This window comes from Cervus elaphus, chromosome 14 (genome assembly GCF_910594005.1).
Source record: "Cervus elaphus chromosome 14, mCerEla1.1, whole genome shotgun sequence".
Taxonomy (NCBI): Eukaryota; Metazoa; Chordata; class Mammalia; order Artiodactyla; family Cervidae; genus Cervus; species Cervus elaphus.
The window spans coordinates 62,896,274-62,908,482 of NC_057828.1; the positions used below are offsets into that span (position 1 = coordinate 62,896,274).

The 12,209-nt window shown below is 53.0% G+C and overlaps 1 protein-coding gene across 2 annotated transcripts in view; it reads left to right on the forward strand.

Moving 5' to 3' along the window:
* Nucleotides 1-12,209, forward strand: part of QSOX1 (quiescin sulfhydryl oxidase 1) — a 40,194-nt gene that overhangs the window by 10,744 nt on the left and 17,241 nt on the right. For both annotated transcript variants that reach the window (XM_043923450.1, XM_043923452.1), the window contains exons 3-5: nucleotides 6,933-6,978; nucleotides 7,467-7,569; nucleotides 9,936-10,026. In XM_043923450.1, coding sequence (XP_043779385.1) covers nucleotides 6,933-6,978; nucleotides 7,467-7,569; nucleotides 9,936-10,026 — 240 coding nt within the window. The remainder of the gene's footprint in view (nucleotides 1-6,932; nucleotides 6,979-7,466; nucleotides 7,570-9,935; nucleotides 10,027-12,209) is intronic.

Sequence of the window (12,209 nt, forward strand, 5' to 3'; positions counted from 1 at the left end):
CTTTGAAGACTGAAAAGTCAAGCATTGTCCCCAGAACAAGAGAACTCTGAGTTCAGGGGCTTCAGTTGCCAGGTGGAACTGTGAACCATATATCTGAGCCTGAGGACACCCGGAGAATTCCTCTGGAGAGCAAGACCCTGGGCTCCTCCAGCCACATCCAGCTCTGAGTCCACGTTCTCTTCCAGCCATTTCCAGCTCTGAGTCCATGAGACGGTCCTGTTCTCATGGCCAGTGACCTCCTGCTGGGTTCAGGGTTTCTGTGGCCCAAGAGAGCTCCCTCCTGCACTCCTGTTTACCACTTAGGGTGAGGGCCCGAGCCCCCATTCCACTGGCCTGGGAGGTGTCCTGAGCCAGCAGCTGCTGCCATTATCATTTAGAGGTGGCAGCAGAGACATTATCTATCAACCATCTCTTTTATGTTAAAGATTCCCATGATGGGGCCGCTGCCCTATCCCCAGCCCCAAGATATGTAACTTGAAATATTCAAAATTATTCTCCAAGGGCAGCATGGAGCCTTCTGTTCTTTCTGCTGAGTCAGGGCAAGCAACGCCTCGTGGGAAGCTGAGGGAAAGAGTCAGGGTGATGGCAGGAGTCCCTGTTCATAGGCCAGAGTTTTGGTCTCACTGAGGGCTCTGCACAGGGGTCCAGCCACCGCCCAACCCCCGGGAGGAGGGTTGGTGATGGGCCTGTGGCCAGGTTGGGACCTTCTTGGGGGGTTCCGTGGGGCCTGGCACCTGGGACATTATGTTTCTGTCTGGGAGAGGCTGGGGCTCAGTGGGTGTGAAGGAGGCGGCCCAGCTACACCAGGAGATCCAGAGCTTCTCGGCGCCTACCCAAGTCACGCAGCACACGCAACCCGAGTGCCTCAAGTGATTCATCATCTCCCCAGTCGCCCAGCTGGCTGTGGGAGGGGCGCTGGGAGGGCCCCTGAGCTTGGCTCCCTGATCTCTCGCTGCCTCCACACGGGCAGCGCCAGGCCGGGCCAGGCGGGGCTGGGAGTCACCTGTCCATTTCTTCAGAACTCCAGAGACCAGTGTGGTGACCTCTCAGCCTCTCCCAGGCAGCCCACAGTTCAGCTTCAGCAGGAAGAGGCACTCGGTGGCCTATCCTCAGGGCTCTGGGCCAGGGCGCGTGTAGCTCTAGCTACTGGTGCATCTCAGCTCTAAGGCCCTAAGCAATGGCTTTCAAATCTTGGTACTGTGGCCAGCAATATTTACAAGGAGATCCAGAAGTCAGTTTGGATCCATTATCCCTAAAAGCAGTCGTTTCATAAAACAATATTCTTAGTAAGTGCAGTACACAGTGATATTTTCTCTTCTTTTATTTAAAAAAATACTGGCTGTGATTCACTAAGTTGATTTTACAGCTTACCGCTTCTAGTGTTTGGGAAACACTACTCAGATTCCAAATCTCCAGAAATTCTGGCCTATTGAGAGCCCAGTGTGCCTGTGAGCAGCATGGCTGGACTCCCTGGAAAGCAGTGCAGAGCCCTGAGGTGGCCCTGGCTGCCAGCCGGCCAGAGAGACAGCCCTCGTCCCCTGGGGACTGGAGCCTGTCCTCGCCCCCACCCATGAAGGCTAAAAGCTCTAAGATGATGAACAGGCGGGAGAGAGAGTGTTGCTGGTGTAAAGGGGACAGGCCACCCCCAGTGACGTGTGTCATTGTCCCTTTCCTCTGCTTCCTGTCCCTTGTCACCCTGAGCAAACAGCTTCCACCAGCCCATCCTGTTCAGCAAACAGCTGGCCCTGCAGGGCGGGCCAGCTGCGTCAGGGCCCCATCAGACAGGAGCTTGTGCCCAGCTGGAAGAGAACAGGTGAGGGAGGGAGAGGGTAGCTGGAAGCAGGTTCTGGCTTGTGCCTGGGGACCTAGAGGCTGGAACCTGGGGTCAGGGAGGCTTTGCCATGAGTCATAGGAGTGCCCCTCAGTGGGTAATGGAACAGTGCAGCCAAGGGCCTGGCTGGGATCCAGATTACAGGAAGCAGCAGCCTTGCGTGGGAGCAGACAGAAGTCTTCCCTTTGCAAGATTCTGAGGAGATAATTGACACGAGGTCAAATCTTGGCTCCCCTGCTTACTGCTTACTGTGACTTGGAAAGTTGCTTAACAATGCCCTAGCCACTGGCCTCAGTTTCCTTGTCTGAAAAATGGATGATAATGTCTCCCTAATAGATCGTTGCCACGTGTGAAATGAGGTCTTACCTGTGAGAGTGCCAAGGCACTTGCGGTGTTCACCAGAGTTCCATGAATCTTAGTGGTCTTCCTTCTGGTTGCCCATGGGCTCGTGGTAGCCCCTCCGTGATGCCGCATTTGAGGCAGTCCATCCGTCAGCAGCTGTGGAGTGAGTGTTTTCTGCGGATACAGCCCCGTGCTCACCATTGCAGAGAGGCCAGACGTGTAAGCCACAGCCAGAAAGATAAGCGAGGCCAGCCAGACAGGAGAGTGCTGTCCACGGGGCACCGGAGCGCCCAGCTAGTTGCCAGGCAGGGAGCGACGTGTCCATGGTGAACGCAGGAGGAGTTTGGGCTCACTGAACTCTCCCTCCCACGTCAGAGAGGCCTTCATGTGGGAGGAGGAGCACCCAGAGGAGGGGGACTTCCGCAGGGGGTGAAGGACAGGTCAGGTTTGGCTGGGAGGGAGGAGGAGCGTGGGCAGGGGAGGATGTGAGGGCAGAGGCTGTGGGCAGACCCACGTGGTGAGTTGAGAAGGCTGATCCGGCTGGAGCAGAGGCTCCTGTGGGTGCTGAGGCAGGGCCCCCGGAAGGAGGGAGCCCAGGGCTGGCCCATCCTGGAATTCAAGGCTGGAAGTAGGGGTTGCAGTCTGGGCTGTTATTTCATGTGTCTTTTGTTAGATGGTGAGATGTCAGGGATTGGGGGGCAGGACTCAGAAAGATGTCTCCAGCCTGTCTGGAAAAGGAGATGGGTCCCCTCTCGGCAATCACTCGCGCTCTCCCAGGCATCTCCTCCACGGACAGTCCGCAGGGTAGGAACCGTTAAGCTTATGCATATCTTACAGGCTCGCTGTAAGATATTTGGAGGTTATTTTCCTTGAAACTTGTTTCAAAGGCTTGGACTCAATGCCACTGATGGTTGCCACTGGCAAGTGTACTTCCTGCTTAGCCTTGTTTGCCCCCTGGGAAGGCAGCTGTTCCTGGATAGGTTGGCAAAGACCTGCCCAAGGTCATCCGGTCACCCGCCTTTGGGGAGATCCCCATGGTTGGGGAAGGCAGAAACTCCTGGGCAAAGGGTTAAGAGGAAAGGGACTGGGTGTTGACTGCTCCTGGAGGAAAGAAAACTCACTGCTGGCATCTTAATGGCCTGTTTCCAAGGAAGGTGGTGGTTTCCCTTGGGTACGGCACACCCCTCCAACAGCTGACTTAATAAGGATGCATATTAATAAGAGGACAAAAATGTGCCCTGACTCGATTTTAATGTAATTTTTACATGAGCTCCCAAGCTGATCAAAGGGCAGAGGTTCTCTATTCAAGTGAACAAATGTCCTTTGAGTGTTTCCCTGTCCTTGACACTGTGCCAGGCACTGCGGGGCTTGTAGAGGTGAGGAAACTGTCATCCTGCCCTCCCAGTTGGGAGGCAAGTTCATCATAGCTGAAATGTAAGAAATGGGGGGCAGTGGGAGGTAGGTGTGGTTGGGGGCAGATCCTGGAAGGCCTCGAATGCTGTTGAGTTCGGACTTTATTCCTTGGCAGTAGGGTGTGATGGAAGGGCTTTTTAGGAGAAGTGACATGATCAGACCAGAATTATCCTTTAGAAAGCCACGCAAAGTGGCAGTGAGGGTGATGGCTGGAAAACGAAAAGATGGAGCATATTACTGTTTCTGGAGCCTGAGTTGGCGGCACAGATAGAGACAGTTGCAGTGGTCCTGGAAGTAGGTGGTAGGCCCTACTCTGGACAAGGCATTTGGTCTCGAAGACTGCAGAAGAGGTATCAGAAAGGTCAGGTTCACAGAACACAGGGCTTGGGGGAGAGGGAGATCCTGGGCTGGGTGGCAGGGAGGAGCTGGGTGAGATAAGGAACCTGGGTGGAGAAACAGGTTGGGGGAGGGGTGACTCAGTCTCCCAGAGTGTGTATGTATTGGGGGAGGGGTGCTGTGACATCTGGAAGAAAGAGAAGTTAAGACAGGTGAGGATCTGAGACAGGGTTCAGGTCACAATGCGTTTGGACAAAGTAGATGACATCAGCAAGGGAGACAAATAATGGGCTTGTCTGTCCGTTCACCCGTTTATTCACTCATTCATTCAAAAGCAGAGATTGAGCCCCTCGTTTGCGACAGTGCCTCCCTGGGCTTTTTAAACAGAAGAGTGCCATGGTCTGATGCCCGGCGGGAGGAGATGGCAAGGGCCGTGGGCACAGGGGAGGAGTCCAGGACGAGGCTGAGACAAGGGCGAGGGGATGGCCGTGAAGATGACCACGAAGGCCTGGGTGGTGTCAGGCAACCCAAGGGAGGGTGATGACATGAGGTGGAGATGGAGAATGTCAGGAAGATGTTTGGCCCAAAAAAACCCTGGCCGAGGGGAGGAGAAGCAGGCAGTGGTGGCATCAGATACTGCGGAGAGAGCAGGAAGGGCTGGAAGGTCACTGGACGGCCAAAGAGAAGGTCAGCCTAGCTTTCCTGGAGCCCTCACAGCTGAGTCGTGGAAGCCCGAGCCACAGCCGGCTTCATGGGAAGGAAGAGGACACTGTTTTGAGAAATTTGGCAGTGCAAGAAGATGGGGCATGCCACACCTGGAGAAGCCTCTATTCCCATCCTTCATCCCTTCCTGTCCCTTCTCCTTTTTTTAACTTTAAAAAAAAAATAGATTTGAGTTTATTTGTAGTCTTAGGGAAGGAGCTGGTAGACTAGGGGAAAGGTGAAAGAGAGAATGATCTATAGGAAAAAGTTCCTCTGGAGTGTGAGGTATGGGAAACAGCACTCCGGTGGTAACAGTGTTCTGAGAGATGGCTGGGACAGAAGGGACGGCTGTGTGAGGGGCGCTCTTAAGAATTCCCGCAAGCCCCTAACTCAGGCCCCTATCTGACTTCCTGCTGCCCACGGCTGCGGCCTTCGGAAGGCTCAGCTCGGGTCTGGGGGGCTCCCGTTTGATGGAGGTCATGCCAACCCCCTTTTCATAAGCCCCCTGCTCAGATTTTGGAGAGCTGATGTTTGAAGAAGAGTCATCACACTCCTCTGCAGTAACGGACAGTAGCAACTATCGCCACAGAAAAGCCACACGGCTTAAGGCATCATGGCGTCAGTCATGTTTTTATGCCTATGGAAGCAAGTTGAAGTCTGTCCTGTCTGTACGAGGACCCCATCACCCTGAGTAACTGCAGCTGTAGAGGCTAACCTCTGGGATATTATTTGTGAGCAAACCAAACCCCCAGTAGATGCGTCTTTTATTTTGTTTCTGAGAAACAAAATCAGCCTATAACATGCCCTCTCTACTTGATCTCATGTCATAAGCCTGGAAAAGTGTGCTCGTTTTTACAAGTATAAGGATGGCGTATAGTTTTCTTAATTCAAAGTATATTCAGTATCTACAAAGAACACTATTAGGAATACAAGTGGCATGTGTCAGTGAATGGTTTTCACCCAGAATAGAAGTTTATATTAATGCTGTAAGTAGAGAGAGGATAAAACAGGGTCCAGGTGAGGTCAGCAGGAGCAGACTGCAGGTGGGGAGAGGTGCGTGCCTTCTCCACATCTTTATTATTCACGGAGGAGAGGCGGGCAGGTGGCCTCCACATTTTAGTTTCCTACCTACAAATGGCTAGAACAGACAGGTCCGGCTGATCGGTGTTTCCTAGTATTTAAAAGGAACAAGGGAAGGGGATGATGATGTTAACATGTGTTGATTTCTTGCTGTCTGTACCAGGTACCATGCTAAGCACTTTAGTTGTCATTGAATCGTCACAGTTCTCCAGGGTCGACAGTGTCATCCTCATCTGAAAGATGAGAAGGTTCAGAGAGGTGAACAGATTGCCCAAGGTCACACAGCAAGGGCGTAGCAGAGCCAGGCCTTGAACCCAGGCCTCCACTCAGCCATCAGCTTGGATCAGGCCGAATGGCCGTGCTGTTGGAGACAGAAGCCCAAGATGGCTACAGGTAGCCCTGAGGTTAGGGACCTCAGGCAGAGGCCTCTCCCCAGCCTCCAGGTTAAGTAGCCACCTGTCAGGACAACCGAACTCCGTTCCCTCCTGAGCCCAGGCCAGAGTTCTGGCTGCTCTCTAACACTTAGATGGGAGCCTGGGTTCTGAGGTGCCATCCTCTGTCCTCTCTCTCAAAGGGGTTACAGGCTGGCCCTGAGTGTCATGTGAATGGGGAGAGAGTTAGCTTGGCCCATGTGTAACAAGGCTTGTTCTCTCAGGGGCTCAAGCCTACCCTTCAGTAGGACCGAACTGGAGACACCTCCCTTCTGGAGTGTCTGCCGAGGCAGGCCGAGAGTCCTTGGGGGCCAGAGACGCCAGCCTCCCTGCCCCCTTTCCAAGATAAGGAGCCAGGACAGACGGCCTCCAAGGGCCGCTGACATTTTCCAGGGTAGGGGTGGGGGTATGAAGTGACTTCCCTTTATTTTTTTCAGACGGGCCTGCATCGTTTATTCACAGAGGAACTATTTTCTAGTCCTACGTGCTGGGTCCCCGGGCTTTGTAGGAACAGGCCACTTCCAGTTGAGTGTCTGAGCCGCAGCTTCCCCGGGTGCTCCAGGGCCGTGGGGGCAGGGGTCAGGTACAGGACACTGGGGGGAGGAACCCGGGTCCTCTCCAAGAGCAGACACCTCCTCCTCTCATTTTACAGACCAAGAAACTGAGGCTCACAAAAGTTAAGTCATTTCCCCACAGCCGCCCCTTTTAGTAAACAACTGGGCCACAAACGCATACCCAGCTGTCGCGGCTGTGGTGCTCGGAGCCCCACTGACTCCTGCCTTTGTGTTTGCTTCCAGTTCTTTAAGGCCTTCTCCAAGACCGGCTCAGGAACCACGCTGTCAGGTGGGTGTCCCAGCTCTCGGGGTCCCGTTGGCACGCTCTGCGTCTTCCTCTCCCTCCTTCTCCCGGGCTTCCACTGTGGGGAGAGAGAGCCCAGCTAGCTCTGCACAGGGAGGAGGGCCCCAGTCAAAGCCAGAGGGGTGTCCTCCTGAACGTGCCCTCCCCAGCCAGCCTGGAAGATACCTCCGGGAAAACGGGGTCAGGTGTTCCTAGAATAGCCCTTGTGTCAAAGTGGGGTGGGCACCCAGAGGGGCAGCCAGACAGCGTGCGGAGGGCTCTTGGGGTGCTCTCCCCTGCCCTGAGGGATGGGTCCCTCTGCCATGCTTAGGGCCGGGGGGTGACCCCCACCTGCCTCATGTGGAGGGGACTGACACGTACTTTGTCTCGCTCAGAACTAGCTCGTGTGCTGGGTCCTGAGGGAAGCTGGGGTTTGCACCCTTCTCCTCATCCCCCGTCCCCCTCTCGCTCCCCCACCCCATCGTCATTTACAGTGGCTGGAGCTGATGTGCAGACGCTGCGGGAGAGGCTCATCGATGCGCTGGAGTCCCACAGTGACACGTGGCCCCCGGCCTGTCCCCCGCTGGAGCCTGCCAGGTAGTTGGGGCCGCGGCGGGCCCGGGGCAGGGTGGCAGGAGGGCAGGCCTGGCAGTGAGAGGGCGGTGGGGACAGCAGGGCCAGGCAGCGTCTTGGGTCCTCCTGTTGCCCATGCTGTGGGCCGGAGCCCGGAGCTGCTGGGAGCAGCTGGCGGAGGGCTTCCCGTTGCTGGAGAAGCCCTGACTTCCTGGGGCTGATGGGGGTGAGAGGGCCCACCCCACCGGGTGGGAAGGAGAGGATGGACTGGGGTTCTCCAGGTCATACCTGCTCTGCTTCTCACAACCTGTGCTCAGGAGCCTTTGAGGAGTGAGACAGGATGTCACACAGTCTGACGCAGGGAGGGTCCCTGAGAGGGTGGGCGTGGGGAGGAAGAAGGGAGACAGATGCCATTTAGAGGAAATGGGACGGGGAACTGAGAAGCACAAAGCCCCGTCAGATGAAGGTGCTCCTTTCCTGAGCCGTGGCTGTGCCTGGGGGAGGGGGAGATGACTGTGCCCCCCAGCCCCCCACCCCCACCCCCGCACTGCAGAGCATCCGGTGGCTGGGATTCAGGCAGCCTTTCAGGACTGCCTCTGTCCTAGGAAATCAGGATAACAGGCTGCACAGTGTCTGACCCTGACTCCCCCATGAGGGAGACAGGGAGATTGAAAACACGAGATCCTGCCCTTCTGGATGAGAACTCCAGATAGGAGACAGCCCACCTGCGGGGCCAAAAAGGAACAGATGCAAGTACCGGCCAGGACTGCTGGAGGTGCCCAGCTGTGGGACACACTGAAGGTTCCAGGGGCTGAGAGGGCCTCGGGAGGCAGATGCTGGGGCTTAGCGCAGCCTAAGTGTATGTACTGGTGTCTTGAAAGCTGAGGCCCTGCGGAGAGATTGTGTTTCCAAGTGTCAGTGGCTGTTGAATCCAAGTCACAATGATTCTTTTATCCTCTTTCCCAAATTCTTCATCCTCCCAGAGAGCCTCCCAGAGACCCTGGACTGAATATCTGGTCTTGGTGCAGTTTGGGGGTTCCATAAGCAGACCCCCTCTCTGCAGGAAACACCCAGGCCAGCCTGTATACCCTGCTCCTCACTTCTGACATTTCTCAATGACTGTGTCTCTATGTCTTCCCTTCTCATACCCTTACTTCCCTCATGGTGCCTTTTCAGCCCAGAGGGATCTCAAAAGCAATCAACTGGGTAAACCTGCCAGCCTCTCTCAAAGTGACCCTTCTAAAGAGCTTTAGGGAGGAGGCAGAGACATGTAATGGAACGTGGGAGACGTGTGATGGAAGGTGGGCTGCCTCCTCCAGAAGAGTGAGAGGGGATGAATGGGTGGGGACAGGCTGTGTGGACAGCAGCCTGCAGGGCCTACTCTTCTGCCAGCCTGGGGGACACCTGCTACCACCTCAGCGGCTGTCAGTATCCATCCACCCACTGGAGTACACTCTGGACCCCACCTCTCTGGCACGTCGTTTTCACTGTCACTGGGCTGGAATCCATTGGCCCCAAGTTGCACCTTCAGTTTGGAGGTAACCAACTGTTGTGTCCTTGGATCCAGAGAAGGGAAACAGATCATCAGTTTGAGGATAAAAGTAGAGGCCATCGTGTCCTGTTATGTGTCTGAGGAGGTTCTGCTTTTTAATTGAAATGAGGACACAGATCATTTTTGTATTATATAATTGTTTTCTGTTGAAACTCTGCATTTTAAAAACAATTTATGTCTTAATTCTTTGATTTTGGGGGGAATAATAAAATTTGACTTATTAATTTCCACCTTTTTCCTGGGACCTTAGTTTCCTTGTCTTAAAATGAGGAGGTTAAAAATCTTATGATAAGGTTAGATGGCTTCTAAGATCTCCTGCACCCAGGACTTTCTGATTTTTTAATTCCTCTTTTATGCCTGCTACAGGAGAGGAAAAAGCAAATCTCCCAGTTGGTAGTGACTTGGCACAAACTAAGACTTGTGTCTGATAGCTAATAAACACCAGTCTCTTAGGGGACCAATAAAAACGGCAGTTCTAAGTCTGGGCCGTACCCTGGACCAGAGCATAGAAATAACTGGTTTCAAAGCTCGCCTCCCCAGGTGTCCTCCCTTGACTGCCCATACTCACTCCTGACTCTGAAAAAACAACCCAAATAGCTTGGCGAAATGAACCAGCCATTAGTTTAGGTTTAGGTAACAGAGAGAGAATCTTTTGAGAATCAATGTTTGGTTTACTCCTGCTGGAAGGCTGGTGTGGAGACTTCCGCGAAGCCTCGTGTGAAAACAGCAGATGTGTGTGGCTGTCCCCACAGTACTGTGTCTGCCAAGACGGCTGTCACCAGCAGTTTTGCTTTATTCTCACCACAGAAAGAGTGACTGCCAGCGGTGTCTCTTGCAGGCTGGAGGAGATTACTGGATTCTTTGCAAGAAACAATGAAGAGTACCTGGCCCTGATCTTTGAAAAGGAAGGCTCCTACCTGGGTAGAGAGGTGAGTGCCTGCAGGGTTCCTGCATCTCCCGGATAGACATTGTGGGGGAGAGCCCAGTGAGTTCAAGAGCAGGGCTGATCCTGTGCACTGTCTTAGCCCAGCACTGGCCTTCCCCCTGCTGGCGGAAGCGGGGAAGTGTAGGAGCTGGACCTTTCCGTTTAAAGCCTTTTTGTCTGTTTTGATCTTCCTCTTGGAAACTGAGGGCTTCCCAGATGGCTCAGTGGTAAAGAATCTGCCTGCCAATGCTGGAGATTCAGGAGACTCGAGTTCGATCCCTGGGTTCAGAAGATGCCCTGGAGGAGAAAGTGGCAACCCACTCCAGTATTTTTGCCTGAGAAATCCTACAGACTGAGGAGCCTGGAGGGCTACAGTCCATGGGATCGCAAGGAGTTGGACATGACTGAGCGTGCACATATGCATGGAAAATGAAAATGATAACACCTGCTGTTTATTAAGTGTTGCTATATTGCTGACACACATAGTTGCTAATTTTTCTAATTAACAAAGATGGTCAAATAACAGGCCGAAAATCACACAGCCAGTGAGTTGGTAGAGCAGGACTTCAACCAGGTCCGTCTGCCTCCAAAGCTCATGTTGTTCCTATGCTACCCTGCCTCCAAAGAAGTGGAGTAACAAATTGGGGGGAGGGAACCTCAGAGAGCATCTAGTCCCTCTTGAGGACCTGAGGTCCCTTCCCAGGTGAAGCAGATACCAAAATCAGGCTGGTTGGAATCTCCACTCCAACATTTATGATCAGTGGTCCTCAACCTTTTTGGCACCAGGGACTGGTTTTGTGGAAAACAATTTTTCCATGAACTGAAGGGAGGGGATAGTTTCAGGATGATTCAAACACATTTCATTTATTGTGCACTTTATTTCTAATCTAATGCTACTGCTGATCTGACAGGAGGCACCAGTCTGCAGCCTGGAGGCTGGGGATCCCTGACTTATGTGATACGGCTGTGATCATGTTACTCAGCTTTTCTGATCTCATTTCCCTGTCTTTGAAGTGGTGATAATTACCTTTTGTCAGAGAGTGGTTGGGAACAGCAAGTGAGACAGCATAGGGGAAGAACACGGATGAGTAGCTGGCAAAGAGTATGAATTTTATAAAGATCCATCCCCAGCCTGATGTATACAGCCCACTGTTCAGTCACTGCATCATGGACTTCTCAGGCCCCTGGGCTTTTTCCAGGTGTAGAGGTGGGACAGGCCAGTGCCCGGGAGATGTTCCAAGGCAGTGCAAGGAGATAAGGAGAGAGGGGATGAAATTAAACACCACTGTTGGCTCTGGATGGTTTTCCTCCTGAAACTTACCAACCACAGTAGAGCAGTCTGAGCTGTCTTGGGACCTCTCAGCCTTGAGACAGAAAGCATGGAGGTGGGAGGAGCAGGGAGCTTTGCTGAAGGATGCCTGGCCCTTCTGGGGTCCCCTTCCACACCTGGGGTCATGCCTGTAGAGATGATTGATGAATGTTCATTGGACTAGCTCTCCCCACTATACTCCCTCCATCCCTCTAGTAATCAGGGGCAGGGGTCTCATGTTCATGCAGAGGTGCTCAGGGATGGGTGGCTTGAGAGGCAGGAGGACACACTGGCCAAGAGCCCTGGCTCTGAAGGCAGATTGACTTGGGATTTATAGCCCAGCTCAGGCACTTGCTAGCTGTGTGATCTGATCACGTGATTTCACTGCTGAGCTTCAGCTTCTGCCTCTACTGTACAATAGGAGTTTGATTTTTTAAACAGATACTTAACATATGTACTATTTACTAGTCCTTATTAGAAGCATTCTTGTAAAATTAATCCATTCAGTCTTCTTAACAGCCCTTGGAGGGGGGTATTATTACAGTTTTGCAAGTAAGGAAATTGAGTCTGGGAGAGATTTAGTCTGATTGGGCCAGGATTTAAACCCAAGCAGCCATGGTATTCTGTGCCATCTGGCTTAGTCTCCTAGCAATTGGTCCTGTATCGTAGTATGTTATTTTTAAAGATTAAATGAAGCAATCTATATATAAAACATAATACATACTCAATAAATACTACCTAATATTATATTTCTCCTTCTTAATGCTAGTGCTAAGTCGATTCAGTCGTGTCCGACTCTTTGTGACCCTATAGACCATAGGCTTCTCTACCCATGGGATTCTCCAGGCATTAGTACTGGAGTGGGTTGCCATTTCCTC